The sequence below is a fragment of the Lissotriton vulgaris genome, chromosome 3_1, assembly GCF_964263255.1.
Source record: "Lissotriton vulgaris chromosome 3_1, aLisVul1.2, whole genome shotgun sequence".
Lineage (NCBI taxonomy): Eukaryota > Metazoa > Chordata > Amphibia > Caudata > Salamandridae > Lissotriton > Lissotriton vulgaris.
Genome location: NC_141689.1, coordinates 145,465,123 through 145,486,001, shown reverse-complemented (window position 1 = coordinate 145,486,001; position 20,879 = coordinate 145,465,123). Strand labels below are relative to the sequence as shown.

Here is a 20,879-nt window from a genome sequence, read left to right as displayed (position 1 = left end):
AGAATTGCAAATTTTGTATTTTCGCGAGTGCGAGATTGTTGCTGCCCGCCGCATCTACGTGTTCGCAATTGCGAACTCACGCGATACGTGATCACGGCGTACTCGCGTTGACAAACTCTCGCTGTGTAAGGTGGCAAGCCGCGATGACGTAATCGCGGTCGCCAAACTCCCGCGGGATCCCGCAGCAAGATCCAAAATGGCGCAGCACTCGCAAAATATCGAGAAAAACAACTCGGCAAACGCTGAATGACGGTAAGTGAACGCCGCACGCCGCAAAATTGTATCACCAAGAAAACAAAATCCGCTGCGTGCGAATTTGCGAAAAATCCGCAAAATCCACGAGCGGAACGGATTTTCCGCCCATGCTTAAATAAGAAACTTTCAAAAATTGGGGAATAAAAATCAGCAGGCCAGCTCAAAATTTTTATACAAACCCTTTTACTTTGCCAGAGAGACTTGTCCACCAACGAAATAAAAATAAAAACACAAATAAGCAAGTAGTCTCAATATTGAAAAACCCAATCGGTAAATCAGCTCATTCACCAACAGCAACCACAATTAAACCTCAAGAAGAGAAAGTAACAAATCTTAAGTTTGGCTGGTTGATAGCAGCACTACATGGTGCAAACCAGGGGTGAAAGGATCAATATCAGTGAGTCTGGGACCAACAATCTGAGCAAAGGGAAATGATAAAAATATGTTCTTGGAATATATATGGTGTAGGCTCTAAGCCACAAACTGCATACTTGCCGTTCATGTCCAAGAATTTTCTAGAGTATATTCCCGCAAGAAACCTGGGTACTGCGGTCCTTTGTACTAGAATGGTTTACCAAGTACTTTGACCTGGCTAATAATTTGAACAAATATGGACGCCCCAGCAGGGGATTGTCAACTTTCATAGCAATAGAAATAGACTTAAAATTAGAAAGTGAACAAGTATCCACAAGTGGTAATATTATTTTAGTTGTAAAACTGTGCTATAAGGAAGCAAACAACATAAAATCTCGGTTATTAATAAACACGTATATACATCCGGAGGCTAATGCCAGGAAATCAATGCCAATGACCTACAAAGTACAAAGTACAAAGTAATTTATTGTGATGACTATTTAAAATCTTACAACATTACACTAAAAAAAACAAAATTCAAGCATATATTCCAAGATAAAATCACATAAAATGTCATTTCGTGACCTTACAAACAGTTAAGAATTTGCGATGATTACGTCTCCGAGTTTCCTTTTAACTAACAATAGGAATTTTACAAAGGAAACGTTTAAAATAATGTCATTTGAGGCCATACACTTAATCACGGCCTGCCTGCATGTCCGTATGCCGCGTGATTTGAGCGGAACCTTAAGCAATGTTTTACTCTCTTGGAGAAGTTCGGGGCAAGTACACAGAAGATGTTGGATGTTTTCCTCTCCCATATTACATAGTCTACATTTCGTTTGGGTTTCTTGGAATTCCCATGGGGGGAGATGACATAGCCCTGGCATGGATCCAAATCTCGCTTTAAGGAGCACCTGCTTGTTTTTTTCCATCCACGGTGTTTTCAGATACTGTTGTGTCTCCTTCTTTTTATAGCCATTTAGCACCGTCCAGGCATGTTTTCTCTTGGTAAGGGTAGCCTTGTCGTTTAGAATGGATAGATGGTCTGCGGTTTTATTAATGATTTTCTTAAAAGATGACTTAGTTATATTTGTTTCCCATATAGGCATGACCCCAAACTCATTAATTGCATCTCTAAGGTAAAGAGCAGCAGCACTAGAGTTAGTGTCCTTCTTTAATTCTCTCCATAGGAGGAACGATATCTCATTTTGGTGGTCACTTTTTATCTGGTTCCAGACTATAATAAAATGGCCTTGCCTTGCGAAATGTTGATTTGTTAGGCCAAACTCCAACCTTAGTTGCGCCCGGGAAGCGTTCACTGGGAGATGGAAAAGCACTCGGTATACTCTGGTTATGATTTTGTTCAAAGTATCACTGTCTTTACCCATTAGTGCTTCACTGCCATATGTAATAGTGGGTAAGAGTTTTGCACCAACAATGCTCATGCCAATGACCTAATTAATATACTATTACATCAAAATGTGGAGATAAACTTTGAAATATTCATATCAGGGGATTTTAATATGAACCTACTATGGGCATATACAAGAGATGAAATTACACTGCAACAGGACCACCAGCAGGCTATTGCTAATCAGTTTCCAATCCCGAAGTCTACAGTGGCAGGAGGGACGCTGCTGGTGCGTCACCTTTTAAAATGGGAAAAAGTGACGTACCAGTGGCGCAAGGCCTTCATAAATGAGCCCCCTTGAGTTTATTTCAGAGGGTATCCTCTTATCAGATTGCAATTAGACATGGCAGTGACCAACACCAGCAAATAATGGTGGTAAAGCTCCAATGTGGAAGACATCAGAAATTAAAGACCCTTCCCGGGCTGACTGGTACAGTAAACTACAGGAGACTATGTAGGTCGGAAGTTTCCAAAAAATCACGAAAACTTTGAAAATGTGACCTGGTGTATTTCCAACACATCCCCAGAGGTAAAATAGGCTCACTGTGTTTGAACCACTTAGGAAATACAGGCAGTACAGTTAATATAGCCCTCCTACGGCCCACCTTGCTTTGGGCACAGACATCACAGAGTGATCCTTTATGGCACTCCTCTTTCTGCACAGGCGGGTTGGATCACACACTGCACTTGCCTGTGGGGAGAGTGTCTGTGAGAGTCTTTGAGAGAGTGTCTGTGAGAGTCTATGAGAATCTGTGAGAGTGTCTGTGAGAGTCTTTCTGTGAGAGCCTGTCTGTGAGATTCTGTGAGAGTGTCTGTGAGAGTCTGTGAGAGTGTCTGTAAGAGTCTGTCTGTGAGTGTGTCTGTGAGAGTCTGTGAGAGTGTCCGTAAGAGTCTGTCTGTGAGAGTGTCTGTGAGAGTGTCTGTGAGAGAGAGTCTGTGAGAGATAGTCTGTGAGAGTCTGTGAGAGAGTGTCTGTAAGAGTCTTTGAGAGAGTGTCTGTGAAACAGGTATTTGAGCAGTGGGGATGTAAAATTAAAAGGCATGTGTAATCATGGCCTGTGACTTTTTGCCTACGTCTTTAAAAATGGTGCTTTAAAACGCACAATTCAGCCCCATTATTTCAGAATTTTCATAAACAGAGTGACTTCATCAACACCTGTGGGGATGGTCAGCTTCAATAGGCAGTTCTAACTTCTTAGGCAATTCCATGAACTATTATGATTTAAAAAGCACTATTTGTCCTATTATTTTTTTCATTTCAGAAGCAGAACTTTCTCGACTCTCACTAGACAGGACCAGGTTTTTTCACGTAAGTTTGTTCACGTAACTATCACACACGAAAGCAACTGGAATATTCAAAACAAGCATTGGCATAGCCAATAGTTCTCGCTTTTGGGAACTTATAAGTGTTTAGCAAGAGATATTGACTTTACCTATGTCTTTAAGCTGTGCTGTACAGACGTTTGAAGCATGCTGAAAAGTTATAATAATGAAGTGTCAGAAGCATTTTTGTGACCTCAGACATGACCAAAAAAGCATTAAGTACAACTAAATGACCATATTAAAAAAAGTATTAAAAATAATGTCTTGACTTATTTTTGTCCATTCAATGCTGGCAACTTGTATCTGCCTGTCTCAATGGTTGTTTGTTGTGTTTTCTTTGTTATGGGGGTATAAATTACAGGAGGGTGAAGATCAGTCAGTGAGAGTTAGTGAGAGAGTCAGTCAGTCAGTCAGTGAGAGAGTTAGTCAGTCAGTGATAGAGTGACCGTCAGTGAGAGAGCGAGAGTCAGTCAGTGAGAGTGAGAGTCAGTCAGTGAGAGTGAACGAAAGTGAGCGAGTGAGTCAGTGAGTGAAAGAGAGTGATTCAGTGAGATAGTCAATCTTTTAGCGAGAGTCAGTCTTTAAACAAGAGTCCATCATTAAGCGGGAGTCAGTCTTTTAGTGAGAGTCAGTCTTTTAGCGTGAGTCAGTCTTTTAGCGAGAGTCAGTCAGTCAGTGAGAGAGTGTCAGTCAGTAAAAAGAGTCAGTTAGTGAGTGTCAGTGAGTGAGTTTGTGAGAGAGAGTCAGTCAGTGGGAGAGATTGAGTCAGTCAGTGAGAGAGAGTGAGTGAGGCAATCAGTGAGAGAGAGAGTTAGTCAGTGAGAGAGAGTGAGTGAGTCAGTCAGTTGGAGTGAGTTACTCAGTGAGAGAGAGTGGGAGAGTGAGTCTGTGAGAGTGAGCCTGTCAGTGAGTGAAAGAGAGTGAGTCAGTGAGATAGTCAGTCTTTAAGTGAGAGTCAGTCTTTAAGCGAGTCAATCATTAAGCGAGAGTCAGTCTTTTAGCGAGAGTCAGTCTTTTAGCGAGAGTCAGTGAGAGAGAGTGTCAGTCAGTGAAAAGAGTCAGTCAGTGAGAGAGAGTCAGTCAGTGAGAGAGAGTCAGTCCGTGAGAGAGTCAGTCAGTATGAGTCAGTGAGAGAGTTTGTGAGAGAGAGTCAGCCAGTGAGAGAGAGTAAGTCAGTCAGTGAGAGAGAGTGAGTGAGGCAGTCAGTGAGAGAGAGTGTCAGTCAGTGGGAGTGAGACACTCAGTGAGAGAGAGTGGGAGAGTGAGTCTGAGAGAGTGAGTCTGTGAGAGGGAGTGAGAGAGTGTCTGTGATAGTCTGTGAGAGTGTGTCCGTGATAGTCTGTGAGAGAGTGTCTGTGAGAGAGTCTGTAGGAGTCTTTGAGAGAGTGTCTGTGAGAGTCTGTGAGTCTTTCTGTAAGAGTCTGTCTGTGAGAGTCTGTGAGAGTGTCTGTAAGAGTCTGTCAGTGAGAGTGTCGGTAAGAGTCTGTCTGTGAGAGTGTCTGAGAGTGTCTGTGAGAGAGAGTCTGTGAGAGATAGTCCGTGAGAGTCTGTGAGAAAGTGTCTGTGAGAGTCTTTCAGAGAGTGTCTGTGAGAGTCTTTGAGAGAGTGTCTGTGAGAGTCTGAGAGAGTATGTTTGTGAGAGTCTATGAGAGTGAGCCTGTGAGAGAGTGTCAGTGAGAGAGTGTCTGTGAGAGAGTGTCTGAGAGTCCATGAGAGAGTATCTGTGAGAGTCCGTAAGAGAGTGTCCATGAGAGTCTGTGAGAGAGGGTCTGTGAGAGAGTGTCTGGTGTCTGTGAGAGTGTGTGGGAGAGTTCCTGTGAGAGAGTGTCTGTGAGAGAGAGTCTGTGAGAGAGTGTCTATGAGAGAGTGTCTGTGAGAGAGTGTCTGTGAGAGAGAGTCTGTGAGAGAGAGTCTGTGAGAGAGTGTCTGTGAGAGAGAGCCTGTGAGAGACTGTCGGTAAGATAGTGTCTGAGAGAGTGTCTGTGAGAGTGTCTGTGAGAGAGAGTCCGTGAGATAATGTGAGAGGGTGTCTGTGAGAGTGTGAGCGTCTATGAGAGAGTCTATGAGAGAGTGTCTGTGAGAGAGGGTCTGTGAGAGCGTGTCTGTAAGAGATTGTCTGTGAGAGTGTCTGTGAGAGTGTCTGTGAGAGTCTGTGAGAGAGTGTGAGAGAGTGTCTGTCAGAGAGTGTGAGCGTCTATGAGAGAGTCTATGTGAGAGTGTCTGTGAGAGAGAGTCTGTGAGAGAGTGTCTGTGAGAGAGTGTGAGCATCTATGAGAGAGTCTATGAGAGCGTGTCTGTGAGAGAGTGTCTGTGAGAGAGTGTCTGTGAGAGTGTCTGTGAGAGAGTGTCAGTGAGAGAGTGTCTGTGAGAGTGTCTGTGAGAGTATGTGAGAGAGTGTCTGTGAGAGTCTGTGAGAGAGTGTCTGTGAGAGAGGGTCTGGTGTCTGTGAGAGAGTTTGAGAGAGTGTCTGTGAGAGAGTGTCTGTGAGAGAGAGTCTGTGAGAAAGTGTCTGTGAGATAGTGTCTGTCAGAGAGAGTCTGTGAGAGAGTGCCTGTGAGAGTCTGAGAGAGAGTGTGAGAGAGTGTTGGTGAGAGTCTGTAAGAGAGTGTCTGTGACGGTGTCTGTGAGAGTGTCTGTGATAGAGAGTCTGTGAGAGAGTGTGAGAGAGTGTCTGTGAGAGAGTGTCAGATTCTATGAGAGAGTCTATCAGAGAGTGTCTGTAAGAGAGTGTCTGTGAGAGTGTCTGTGAGAGTGGCTGTGAGAGAGTGTCTGTGAGAGAGTGTCTGTAAGAGTGTCTGTGAGAGAGTCTGTTCGACAGTGTCTGTGAGAGTCTGTGAGAGAGTGTATGTGAGTGTCTGTGTAAGTCTGTGAAAGAGTATCTGCAATAGAGTGTCTGTGAGAGTCTGAGAGAGAGTGTGAGAGTCTGTGAGAGTGTCCGTGAGAGTCTGAGAGAGAGTGTCTGTGAGAGTCTGTGAGAGAGTGTTTGTGAGAGTCTGTGAGAGAGAGTCTGTTCGACAGTGTCTGTGAGAGTCTGTGAGAGAGTGTATGTGAGTGTCTGTGTAAGTCTGTGAAAGAGTATCTGCGAGAGAGTGTCTGTGAGAGAGTGTTTGTGAGAGAGTGTCTGTGAGAGTCTGTCTGTGAGAGAGTGTCTGTGAGAGTGTCTGTGAGAGAGTGTCTGTGAGAGTGACAGTGAGAGTGTCTATGAGAGAGAGTATGTGAGAGTCTGTGAGTGTCCGTGAGAGTCTGTGAGAGAGTGTCTGTGAGAGAGTATCTGTGAGAGTGTGTCTGTGAGAGTTTGTCTGTGAGAGTCGGTGAGAGAGTGCCTGTGAGAGTCTGTGAGAGTGTCTGTGAGAGACTGTGAGAGTCTGTGAGAGTGTTTTTGAGAGTCTGTGAGAGAGTGTCTGTGAGAGTCTGTGAGAGAGTGTCTTGGAGTGTCTTTGAGAGAGTCTGAGCGAGTGTCTGAGAAAGAGTCTGTGAGAGAGTGTCTGTGAGAGAGTATCTGTGAGAGAGTGTCTGTGAGAGTGTATGTGAGAGTCTGTGAGAGTGTCTGTGAGAGAGTATCTGTGAGAGTGTCTGTGAGAGTCTGTGAGAGTGTCTGTGAGAGTGTCTGTGAGAGTCTGTGAGAGTGTCTGTGAGAGTGTGTGAGAGAGTGCTTGTGAGAGAGTGCCTGTGAGAGAGAGTCTGTGAGAGAGAGAGTGTGTCTGTGAGAGAGTGTCTGTGAGAGTGTGAGAGTCTGTGATAGAGTCTGTGAGAGAGTGTCTGTGAGAGAGTGTCTGTGAGAGAGTGTCTGTGAGATAGAGTTTCTGTGTGAGAAAGTGTCTGTGAGAGAGTGTCTGTGTGAGAGTGTCTGTGTGAGAGTGTCTGTCTGAGACTGTGAAAGTGTCTGGGAGAGTGAGTCTGTGAGAGAGTGCCTGTGAGAGAGTGTCTGTGAGAGAGTGTCTGCGAGAGAGTGTCTGTGAGAAAGTTTCTGTTAGAGTTTGTGAGAGTGAGAGGCTTTTTAGTGGTGAGTAGGGTCAGGATTTAATTAACAGTAATAGATGGAAAGCCTAAGTGCAATATGACAATGCTCAAAAGCAGGTAGCGCTCCAGATTGATATTGAGAACTCAGTTAGCAAAAACCACCAAGTAATCACTCAAAAACAATCACTGAAGTTGCATAAATATTTAAAGATTGTATGTATTTCGGTAATATGTGCTAAGTGACATCATAAACCATGAAAGACCCATCACAACAGAAAAACGTATATTATAATTGAGGAGCTAGGATGGTGATGTGCACCTGTGCGAGCTTCATTTGGTATCATACACAGCTAAGCTCAATCAGCCGGGAAGCGCTGGAAGGGAGGCGGATGGCGGCTAGGCGCGTGCATGCTCGCGTGAACGCAAGCACTAGGCCACCAAAAGCCTGCTGTGGCAGCACATTGAAAACCTTGATACTAAATGTCTCGGTGCAGCGCATGCACTGGCTCATCGAGACCTAAAAAGGGGAAGGAAGAAAATTGATCCTATCAAGGGAAAGAAGCTCCTTTCTTATACCTCTTGGGTATCCAAAGATATTGGATGAGATGCCTCATTCACTTTATCGTGATATGCTTCATCATCGACGCCTATGCACGCCCTGGTAGGATGGTACCACCAGGGCAGACTCAACCTAAGATAGAATGAGAGTTCTTAGATTAAATAAAACCAGATAATCAGGGATCCAAAAGAAAGGTATAGAGTTAAAAATACCTACAGGTATTCTCACAGGATTCCTTTATTCATAGGGTACCTGAAGTTTGGTCAATTTTATTTTTGGCAGGATGTACTTGTTCAATTAAACCTCCTGTATTGGTGCCAACATGTTTTGGCCCGTGCTATGAGCCAGTTCGAGTTTAGGGCATTCTTCCGGACTTATTGAATGCTTCGCTGGCTTTCTACGCATACATACTATGCACATACGTGAGGCATAAGGCTCTCGCCTCTCTCGATCTCCCTTAGATAGAAAAAGCGATGATGGTGCAACGCCATTTTAAATTTGTGATCTCCATTTGTTGGAGTATTTACAAAGAAGTTTTCAAGGATTTTTCATTTGGAAATATCGTGATTTTCCATGGAGGTGATACTACAATTTCTTAATATACAGTCCATATCTACATTTCTCTCATGTGGAAAACATGCTTTGTGATTAAGTGTTGTACATGCAGTTCATGCATGCTCTTTGCTTAGCCTTATATTTGTTTCACCAAGGGTCATGCAGTTCTGGAGACAGGTGCCGTCCTTAGTCACACTCTTGCCAAGGAAAATCAGTTCTGACGGACACTCGTTACGAGTATGTATTATTAAATGAGTCTGAATACGAATTTTGTAAGTGCATATCATTGAATTCGCTGTCATGTCTGACTATTAAATCGAAAAGCTCCCTCCAGGGGACGTACATAATGCTTGTAAAAAATTCATTTGCGCCTGAATGGTATTGTTACGAAACCTGATGTAGGCTTCATATATCTGGAGATTCTTATTAGTGTGAGCTCTAGCCCTATGTGTTTTTTACTGGGCCTTGGGGTTTGTGTTAAAGCTCCTGCTGAAGCCCATGTCGGTAGGCGCAATGCCGACAAAACACTCAGATGATCTGCCTCATTCCCGTCATGTTGTGCCATATCACCAATAATTGACCCTGATGATGTGTTAACCAACCCAATATTCACATCTGCCATGTATCACCGTGGTTGGATTATGTGTACAGCAGCTCTGGTGCATAGTTTTATATGATTATAGAAACACAGGATGTTTTTTAGGCACTTAAGTAGCTGCATGCATTATCAGTTATTGATGGAAGTAGGGAATGTTTTACATTTTTCACTACACACATGGTGCCATTCCGGGTGCCCTATTGCTGTATACACATTTAAAAATACATTAGAGAAACAGTGCTTGGAAGCCCCTTTTTCTAATTCGTGGGTGTCCAGTGGTGATGAAGAACTTCTGGGATTTAAGAATTGGCTGGGTCAGTATCCCGAGTGGGCACTGCTCTTGCCACGTCTGAATTGCCTGGTGTTTCCACATCTACAATTACTATGTATGGGACTACTGGGTCCTGTTTTGCCACTTGCACTTCTGCACTCAGTAAAGCCTCCTGAAGTTTTGCACACAAACTAAAAGCAGGTGGAGAACACAATCAGTAGAACCGGAGTTATGAAGTTTTAAAGTAAAGAAATTAGCGTCTAAAAGATCACAGCTCGAACTGAGGGCATCTAGTCACGCAAAACAGGGACAAAGTAAAAAGTTATGGATGACCGCGATGGAGCGCGGTTCAGATGTGCAGAGTGGATGGGACCCCGTCTCTGCTCACATTCAAAGGTAGAAATAATGTTGGAAAAAAATGTCTTGAGAAGGTAAAGTTTAGCAGGGCAAGGTAGCCGAGGGTGTTCAAGGAGGAGGCGTCGTTGCCATGAAGCTGCTAGTCAAAGGTGCAGTGAAGATTTCTTCATTCATACCTAGCCTCTTTTGCGGAAGTTGAAACTCTCGAGCTGAATAAAGCTGCAGGCCGGAGCCAACGAAGGCAACACAATGCCGGATACTCCTTCTGTGAGCAGCAGCTGAGCAGAATTTGTTGTAGGTCTTGTCCCTCCCCTTTCTCAGGGCACATTTTGGGAGTGAGTTTTCTAAGTGCCAAGTTTTGGATTTGAGGAATCTGGGATCCTTTAGCACCACTTCCAAGGGGACAGGACTGGAGAGCACAACCTTGAGGGTCAGGACTCACTCAGGCTTTTGTGCGGGTTCAAGGTGGTTGGAGCCTTTTCTGTCCCGAGGCTCTGGAGTCACTTTGGAAGTCCTGAGTTTAAGCAGAGAAGCAGGTCTCAAGCAGCAGAGAAACCCTCTGATAACACAGGGCAGGCTTTGGACAGCAAGACAGTCCTCTTGGTGCAGGAGAGCAGGCCTCTGAAGTACTCAGCAGGCCAAAGGCAGAAGGGCAGTGCTCTGAGAGCCCACCGCAGGTCTTGAAGTGAACTCTAGAGTAGGTCTGAGTGTCCTAATTTAATACCTCATGCCAGCTTGGAAGTGGAAGAAATTTCTAGAGTTTCCTCCCACAGAAGTGTATGGAATTCATGCTTCCCTGCCATGGTCCGAGGATGTCTGGGGTCACAAAATGCTAGTGTGAAGTTCTTTGTGAGTTGACAGAGTAGGCTTGAAGTGCAAGAGTGGCTGTCCACAACTCCTTCTACCCCCACCCCTCTCATCCTGCAATAATGGCCCATCATGCCAAAACCTAATAGCTCTATTGTGTGACTGTTCAGGAGGAATACACAAAGGCCAAATAGACAGTTATGTGTCCCAGGCAATAGACCCCAGGCATCAAATGATTAGGGCAAGAACATGGCAACTTTCTAAAAGTTGTATTTTCAGAATTGTGACTTAAAATCTGACTTTACCATTGAAGAGTTTTCCAAATGACTATTCCTTAGACACCAAAAAAACAGGCTTCACAGTGTTGAAAAACAAATTTGTACGTTTTTAACTAATAGGACATGTAAACATTTGGAGTACATGGCCAACTTTTTTAATACAATGCTCCCTGCCCTATGGAGTGTCTAGAGCCTACCCCAAGGTGACTTTTATGTATTTAAAAGGATGTTTTACCCTTGGCAAAAGGTTCATTTCGCAAAATTGAATTAGCAGTTTAAAATTGAACTTATACTTTAATGGAAGCCCTGAGACGCATTTTAAGGGGATACCTAGATGGGCGGAAGGTTCACTTGTAGCATTTAATGTAGCTGAATTATTTTCTGGTGTCAGAGCATGACACCAGGACAAATTCAGCATATAACCCTGGGTGGGCCAAATTCTGGATCTGGCCCAAAATAGCCACCAGGCTACTACAACTGGCATCCAACAGAATTTACCACCCCCACCTTTACAGCAATGCCCTCACACACTGGTTTTCCCCGTTGACTGCTTGTTTCAGTCATTGGGGTCTCATCCATATTCACTGCGCTGCTGCTTCCCAGCCTGGTGCGCTGTTACATTCTGTCATAGTTTCATTTATGTATTAGCCTTGTAAGTCATAGTTTCATTTATGTATTAGCCTTGTAAGACTGTTCCTTTAACAGCATGAGACATGTTATGTTTCCTATTACATTCCAAGTTCTGAACAGAGCTTTCCTCATGTAGCATTCTGTATTTTATGTCAGTTGAATCCTGATCTAGCTGTACAAGGATCTTATGCTGTGCTGTCAAATAAACTACTTAAATTCAACCTTTTCTCTGGATTACTACAAAATTTGGCGACGAGGACAACCTTACTCCAGCCATCTACAGCACAGGAGCGGAGTTTTGGATCCAATTTACTTATTTTTACCTTTCTGGATTGTCTTCAACTTCTCATTTTTTTTCCCTCAATTTCATTTGGAAATAATTAGCTTCATCGTTTTCTACTGAAGGATATTATTCTTTGGAAACTGTTCTGCGCAATTTAAGAATTTTATCTTCATTTTCCAGCGTTTCTACAGCAAGCATCTTTCAAGTTACTGTTGCCTAGTTACCTGTCTGTGGCTTCGTCTTCCCTCGAGCTTGTCTCCTCGAGCACCCTCAGATTGACGTCATCTCTGTGCCGGTCTGACTTTATGCTTTGTTGATTTCCGAAGTCTCCGTGTTTCATTTATTTGCATCCACTTGCAGCATCTTAATTGTGGAACTTCATTGCCTGTCTGCCCTTCAAATCGTGTGAAATCAGCCCTTGTTTATTTATTTTTTTCCCTTTCCCCGCGTTACACGAACGCGCTCCTTTTCAAACAAGGCTGCTCATTGGGCTTTGATCACGCTGACGTGAGCGCGTTCAGCCTATCAGCTGTTTCAAGCCTTTTCTCTCACCAGCAGTGTTGCTACGCGACCCCAGGCTTTGTAAACAGTTATCGGCATCGGATTTTCTTCAACACGAAGCCTGCATTTCTACGCGACTTCAGACTTGGTAAACGTTCACTGGCATCAGATCATTTTTCTACGCGAAGCCTGCATTTCTCTCATATTTACTCGTATTTTACCACATAAATCCCAATACAACTTCACAACTTGGAAAGGAAACTTTTGGTACACGCCTATTCAAAACTCGTGTTTTCATCATTATATACTGTTTATTTACATATTTTATCACAAGTACTGTTTTTCTAGCGTTTTTCATCACAAGTATTATACAGCCTGATTCACACTGCTATTTATTTATTTGTTTATTCATTTATTTATTTATTTTTTTGTTTATTTTATTCATACTGTTCATCCTGTACCTTTGATCATAATGCAATTTGATCCTCCTGCTAAATTCCTTCAAATTAAGGGTGACCCTCCTATGCCCTGGTCTAGGTGGAAGGAGGAATTTTTCAATTACATGAGAGCTATTGATGGGGAGTGAATGGGTGCTGAAAGAAAAAAAAGTATCCTTTTACATTGTTTAGGTTCTGAGGGCCAGGAAATTTTTAGAACTTTACCAAAAGTCTCAGTTCCTACGGGTAGTGGGGATACTTTGAATGTATATACTGAAGCTCTCAATAGATTGAAAAAAGATTTAAACCTACAGCTAACATTGCTTTGAATCGTTTCAAGTTTTATACTAGGGCACAGAAGCAGGAAGAGTCATTTGATGATTTTCCTACTTCTCTAAGGGCTCTAACATTGCATTGTAATTTTGGAGCTATGTCTGATGAAATGATTCGTGATCAGATTATTGTTCATGTTAGAAACAAAAAAATTCAAGATAAGTTATGGTGTATAGGTGATCCAAATTTGGAAGAAACTATTGCTATTGATAAATCCACTGAGTTGTCAGAAAAGTGGATGGATGTTGTTAAACAAAATTCTAATGCTGGTAAAACTTCTTCTGAAGAAGAAGTATGTGTTTTAAAACCTAAAGTTGACAACAAAAATTTTATTCCTGCACAAATAAGGGTTAAGAATCAATATGGCATCAACAATAGGAGGACAGAATTAGGTAATAATTCTATGTCTTGTTACAGGTGTGGGAGCAAATCACACATTGCGTCATTTCAAGGTTGCCCTGCTATCGACAAAACTTGTAATAATTGTGGAAGAGTAGGACATTTCGGTAATGTTTGTAGAGAGAGACGTTTTAATAATCAGTTAAGAACAGGACAAACACGTCCATCTTCAAACAGTTTTACTTCCGCCAAAGTCTCATCTATAGGTACCAGCAGTAGTGAGTGTGTTGAACAAAATCTTGACAGAGGTTTTGTGGTCTCTATTGTTGAAAGTGGTTGTATTATGTTAACCAGTAAGAAATCACCAAAATGTATTTTTCATGCTTTCAATATTGCAATTGAGCTTATGGTGGATTCTGGGTCCCCTTGGACTATAATTACTAGAGATTATTTTAATGAAAAACTACAAGATGTATGTCATGTTACTAATTTTCAAGAATCTGATATTTTAGCTGAAAGTTTCAATGGGAACAAAATTGATGTTGAAGGTTATTTCAAAGTTCCTTAAAGTTTTAAGGGAAGATCTGCCTATATTAAGTTGTATATTGCTGTTAAAGGTGTAAATGTTCTGGGTTGGCATGACCAATGGGAACTTGGCATCACCTTAAATCCACGTGCTAAAGATCCCATTTCCCTCTGTAGTGAGCAAGATATGTTAAATGCCATTTGTACTACTGAAGTTAAAAAAAATGATATTTCTTTCTGGACTAACAAATTTGATAAAGTTTTCTGTGACCAATTGGGAAAATTACAAAATTTTGCACATAAGATTGTGCTGAAGGAAGGCGCACTCCCCGTTAAACAGAAACTAAGAGGAGTTCCTTAGAGAAGAGTTAAAAGAAATGTTGAACGATTTACTTAAGGATAACATTATTGAACCCATCGAGTCATCAGAATGGGTTTCGCCCATAGTTTTAGTAAGGAAACCTGTTCAGAAATTGAGAGTCTGCATTGATTTGAGGGCACTTAATTCAAACATTGTTATAGATTGTCACCCTCTTCCAAATATCAATGAACTTGTTTCCCTTTTTGATGGTGCGCAGATTTTCTCCACATTAGATCTGAGATCTGCGTACCAACAAATTGAGCTCACTGAGGAATCTAAAAAATATACAGCGTTCATCACTCCTATGGGCCTTTTTCAATATAAAAGGATGCCTTTTGGATTGGCGTCTGCTGCCTCTGTTTTCCAACGGGTTATGTTCCAAATTTTTAGAGATCTTGATTCTTTTGTTAAATGTTTTCAAGACGACATTTTGATATTTTCTAAAGATGAATTTGAGCATATCACACACTTAAATGAAGTGTGTACTAGGTTGGAAAGGTCTGGTTTTACCCTCAAGGCACACAAGTGTAAATTATTTTGCAAGTCTGTGGAATATTTGGGCCATACTTTGTCGGGTGAGGGGAAGAATTCCAAAAAAATCCAATGTGGATGCCATTCTCAAAGCTCCTTCTCCAAGCAATAAGGAACAACTACTGTCATTCTCGGGCATGTGCGAGTATTACAGTAAATTTGTTGTGAATTTCGCTACCAAAATGGAACCATTAAGGAGATTACTAAGACAAAGTAATGAGTTTGTTTGGGAAAAGGAGCAGGAAAAAGCCTTCACAGACATTAAAAATGATATTGTAAATTCGCCAACTCTGAAACCTTTTAGAATGGGTAAAAAATGTATTATCACAACTGATGCTGTATGGTCTTGGATGTGTGTTATCCCAGACTGATGGTGTCATGGAATGGAATGTTGCTTTTTCTTCCAGGACTTTGAGTGAGACAGAGCGCAGGTATGCAGTCATTGAACGTGAATTGCTTTCTTGCGTTTGGGCTATCGAGCACTTTAGAATCTATATATGGGGAAGTAAATTTGTTCTGAGAACAGATCATAAGCCGCTGGTGCATATTTTATCGGTTAGTGGAGGTTGGAACTCCACGGCAAGGATTGCACGTCTTGCATCAAAATTACAAGAATACAACTTCACTGTGGAATATATTCCCGGGAAGAAAAATGTCACTGCTGATTTCCTGTCACGTTTACCTTGTGAGAGTACGGTTGACAAAATTAATTGTTTCAAGGAGGTTGATTTTGTTTTGGGTTTGTCAGATTTGGTTTCTCCTATGTACCAGGACATTACTGAGCAAGGATGGTTGAAATGTCAAGAAGAGGACGAAAAGTTGGTTTTGTTGAGGAAATATCTTCTTGAAGGTTGGCCTAATAAAACCAGTGTGAGAGATGATTTAATCCCATTTTTTAATGTGGCAGATGAGTTATGGGGTGAGGGTGATTTGTTTTTCAAATCTGGTAAATGCATTCCACCGGTTGGAATACAAGAACTTATTCTTAAGTTAGCTCACAAGACCCATCCTGGAATTTCAGCCATGAAGCGCTTAATAAGGTTAGATTTTTGGTGGCCAGGGATGGACAGGTTTGTTGATCGCACAGTTAGGGAGTGTAATGAGTGTTGTTCCAATGACAAAATGCTTAAAGTGCAAGTTCCACCGCTCAAAGCTGTGCAATGGCCAGAATTACCTTGGAATAAAATTGCGTTTGATATATCAGGCCCTTTCAATATTCTACCGGAAGCCTCTCGCTTTGCATTAGTCATGATAGATTATCATTCTAAGTGGCCAGAGGTTAAGTTTGTGTCTAAAGTTACCTCTGAAGTTGTTATTTCCTTTTTCAAAGAGGTTTTTGCGAGAGAGGGATCTCCCTCTATTCTAGTATCTGACAATGGTGTACAATTAGTTTCTTCCGAGATGCAAACATTTTTAAAGGGTTGTAATGTCAAACATATTCGGACATCTCTTTATGAACCACATGAGAACGGACAGGTTGAGCGCTTTAACCGGGTATTGAAGGGTTTTGTTGCAGATGCGGTTAAGGAGAAAAGTAATTGGTTAAGTGTGCTTAGAGAGAAGTTGTGGACTTATCGCATAACTCCTCATACTACCACGGAGGTTAGTCCTTTCAAACTACTCAAAGGTAGAGATCCTGCCTCAGCTATTTGCCCGTGGTGGTTTAAGGAGAAATGCAAAAATGTGGCAAAAGATGAAGTGGACATTGGATGAATTGCCAACAGGGTTAGTTGCAAGCAAAGCAAGTCAGCTTTGTGGTATAATAGAAGATGGAAAACCAAAGAGCATAATTTTGTGGTTGGTGATTGGGTCAGGATTTTAAAACCTTCCTTGATCAACAAAGGCATGAGTAAGTATGGCAGGCCTATGCAAGTGAAAAAGGTTTTCAGTAATTCTGTTATTACTCAGGATGGCAAGGTTTGGAATGTGAGTAAAGTTGCGAAATGCCCAATGCAAAATGTTGTACAATCTCAGTCTCATGTTGATTTAGATAAAGCTAAAACAGAAAATAATTCTTTCCCTGATTCAGTGGCTTCAAGAATCAAAGATGATACACGAATCAGGAGAAGACCAATTTCATTACAGGATTTTGTTTAAATTTCTTTTGTGTGTTTTTCCCTTTAATGGGGGGGATGTGTTACATTCTGTCATAGTTACATTTATGTATTAGCCTTGTAAGACTGTTCCTTTAATAGCATGAGACATGTTATGTTTCCTATTACATTCCAAGTTCTGAACAGAGCTTTCCTCATGTAGCATTCTGTATTTTATGTCAGTTGAATCCTGATATAGCTGTACAAGGATCTTATGCTGTGCTGTCAAATAAACTACTGAAATTCAACCTTTTCTCTGTATTACTACATGCGCTCTATACAAATTTTAATATATACATACAGACACACATAGATGCATGTTTCCAGCGCTCCCTGAAACCCCCTTCTCCTACCAGTGCCCAGAGGCAGAGTGACTATTAATGCCAGCAGAGCATGAACTCACCTGTGAGAACAGCCACAGACACTGGGACCCAGAGATCTGGCAAGAGCGTTCTGTGCATTCCACACAGGTAGCTCCCGGCGTCTTCCAGCTGCAGCCCTTCCATGACCACCGTGAATGACCCGGTCTGCGGCGAATCCCTGATGGTCACTCGGCCCTTCCTGACCTCTCGCTCAGAGACCGATGTTTTTACAAGTCTGTCGCAGAGCCGGGTTGTTCCTCTGCACCAATATTTGTCCGAATCGCGGTATTCTGCCTCATAGCTGCATTCACTGGACACCGACCCGCCGAGGGTCCCTGTGACCTCGCGTGGACCGGTCAGAGCCTGGCCGCCGGCTTGAAAGAGAAATAAGATGATAAAACATGGGCCGGGTCAGCTTGTCTCCTCAATATAACTCTTATCATGTCAATATAATTGAACTATTATCATAGATTTGTTTGCAAAATGTGTGTATAACTTCCTCTAATGAACAAATATTTACCCAGATATATATTAACATGAAAGAGAAATAAAGACATGAAGTACTGCAAATAGAATAAGATAAGTTGCTGATAATTTCATTCATTGAATGTGTAAGTTACAACACTGTTCAGCATTTGATCCGTCCTCAGCTACAGCAAGGAGTCCCTGGATGCTTGTTTTTGAGTCCAGCTGAAAGCCATCGTGAACAGTTTTGACTGATGTGCCAATAGCAATGACCTTTAACCCAGCAGTCCAGCAATCCCAGGGCATATTCGTGTTTCTTTCCAGCTAGGATGTCACCCTGTCCTTTCAAGAGCGATTGGTGCATAATATAGGTTGTGGTTTGCCTATTTAACAAATCTAAAATGAGTTAAGTGTACACAGAGTGTGAGCTTTTGAGGCGATGCACATCCCAGAGTCAGCTAGAACAGATGTGTTTCAGAAGAAGCACTGAAAGCAGCTAAGGTATCCAGATGCCTGTATGTGCATGATGAGGTTGAGTTTATTTAGGAGAACCTCTTCTCCTCAGAGAACTTGGAAGATTCAAACATGTTTCAGAACTACTCACTAACAGTGGAAACTTAGATTTATTTCTAGTTGGGAGCCTTTGAAGCCTGGGTGAGTGTGCCCCATCGGATATAGGAGTCTGGAATATATTTGGAAACAAGAAGCTGCCATGACTTAGGAAATTAACGTTACTCATGATGGACTGGAGCAATAACAACAAAATATATGGAAGATTACCCTGATCGTTAGACACAGGTATGGGTAAAGTACTGCGAAAAGGGAAAAACCTGTGGTTTGAGGTCAGTTAAATGAAGTCAGTGATGCTGACTGAGACTAAGTTATACTGGGGCAAAGCTTATTCAGCAGGTCCTAAAAAATAACTCCATACTCAATTGTAGATAATGTAAATACTATGCACTGTCTCTATATCTATCTCCACATGACTTTGTAATCAGTAATCAAAGTATAACAGGTGAACACACTCAAAAAGAACTGGAAAGGTATAAACACAATTTATTAAAATGCCTCCCTGAAAGGGTTACAATCTAAAATAAAATACCAATAAAATGTTCACATCAGTGAAATAAATCTCAACAGTTTAAAAAAGTCAAAGAACAAAGGTCGACGCTGCGTTTCGGTGTTCGTTTCTATAGTTAACACCTTCTTCAGGACACTTTGACAGTTCAACATAAATCTAAAAATTAAAAAAACATTTTAAGTATATATACCTTCAACACAAAATCATAAATCTTTGCACAGTGTTTATGGACCTCACCTATCTGTATTCCTACATTCAACCTATCAACCTTGTTATCATCCAAACAGTGCTTACATCCAGACCTACTATAGCTCTCAAATGTATGCAAAAGCTGGCACAGCATTCCTTACATTGTAATAGTAAGGTATCGAGCCTTAGAGTTTGTCAAGGCCATTGGCTAAATTAAATTAAATTGAAAAAGGAGGGAATACCTGATATTTATGAAGTTTCTATTTTCATCATTAAGAAGACTTCTAAAAAACCGGATCTCTGTAAATCCTTGATTCTTTCAAATTCCACTGTGACCTTAGCATGAAAAAATTAATGAAATGTTTTGTAAACCACCCGCTATAGACACCTATTATAATAATAGTGCCATTTCATATGGTTACACTCAATGATTACCTGTTTTCAATTTAAGGTACAGAGTAAAAGAGCAACGGAGGAGCCACCGGACATCTGCCACGAGTATATTTTGATGCAGACTTGGGTCTTTTTTTGAATTTAAGATCCCTGAAAATTAAGACATATCAATGTAGTGGGTCTTAATTCTAAGTATTCCTCTGCAAAGGGCATGAGTATATTGCTCACTTACCACGGCTATATATCCTGGTCAAACGTAGTATAAGTTTGATTGGTGGTATCTCATCATCTATTGGGATAGAATGGGCTTATTTAGGTATCATACTGGACAGGGTGTACATATTCAGATTTCACCAAAACTTGTTTCTAGTGCTTCAATCATAAAATCTAAGCTTACTAGCAGGTATGTTACTTCCTGTTTAGAACATATTGTCTTGTTCAGCAATTGAGGATATATATATCTTATCTTTGTTAATTTCAGCTTCACCATCATTATATAAAGAATAGTAAATTTGTTCCTGGTTTTTGTAAAACGTAATTTACTGTACACCATATTGCTATTTGTCATGTGAAATGACATGGGTTAAAGGTTCCTGACAAGTGGGGCTTGTTCTATGGTTATCATGAGCACAGTTCAAATCTATCCAGTCGCAATGCAAGCTGACTATTTAGGGTCCATAGATAGCCCTTTGTAATTCTTATGGTCTAAATGCCTAAGAAAACCATATGTCCCAGCCTAGCGATCCTACCTGATAGTGCTTGGTCGGCCTCCCTGCTCCTCCGTGCTCCGCGTCATTCCCGAAAGTGAATTGCAGGACGTGAGGGCTGTTTAAGTACTGCCGCTTCCCCATATGACCCGGAAGTAGTCGGGTCATTTTCAAGAAAATAACGAACTAAATATTAATTTATCTGGTCTACAAAAGAATATAATTATATCGAATTCAATCGGGCGAGTTGGGGACTATCCTTTTGGCTTTATGCGGTATTCTTTAAAAAAACAGAAATTCTTGCACCGAAGCCGTTTTTGTGTCTATACAAACGCTCTTTGGGGTAAAAAGTGAAACACATAGTCATATCATAATTTTAGGTGCTAACATGTTCATCTGCAGTTTGGATGAATTTTAAATTAATTTGAGGGTTGTTTTACTATTGGCGGCCATCTTAAGTTGGGGAACGTTCGCAGTGATTATTCTTTATTCGAACATTCTGTCCTTCGTGGTAGGTGTAGATTAGTACACTCATTATCATACCCTCTTCAATTATAATTCAAAAAAGGCCATTAAACTTGGCGTAGACCACGCGTATTAGATCCTTTTACCGGGGTCTCGTTACCTTGTATGTTTATTTGGTGGCCATCTTGGATTGGGAGAGTTACATTTCGAGGTCTAATGTATATGTCCGATAGCAAGCTATTTGAGGTGCACAGCGCATTTCTAGTTTCCTGCATAATATGACTGATATTTCTTATGTAATTTAAAACAATCATAAATGCGTAAGTTTTAAGCAATTACACCGTTGTTCTGACTCATATTGAGACACACAGTATATATTATCTTTCAAAGTTGATAATTAACATGTTTTATGCAATGACACAGTTGTTCTGACTCCTATTATGACACACAGTA

The 20,879-nt window shown here is 41.4% G+C and overlaps 1 protein-coding gene across 2 annotated transcripts in view; it reads right to left on the bottom strand.

Annotated features, from left to right (window-relative positions):
* Positions 1 to 20,879, bottom strand: part of LOC147726113 (CMRF35-like molecule 9) — a 245,911-nt gene that overhangs the window by 125,810 nt on the left and 99,222 nt on the right. For both annotated transcript variants that reach the window (XM_086960219.1, XM_086960217.1), the window contains one exon: positions 17,168 to 17,500. In XM_086960219.1, the coding sequence (XP_086816345.1) occupies positions 17,168 to 17,500 (333 nt within the window). The remainder of the gene's footprint in view (positions 1 to 17,167; positions 17,501 to 20,879) is intronic.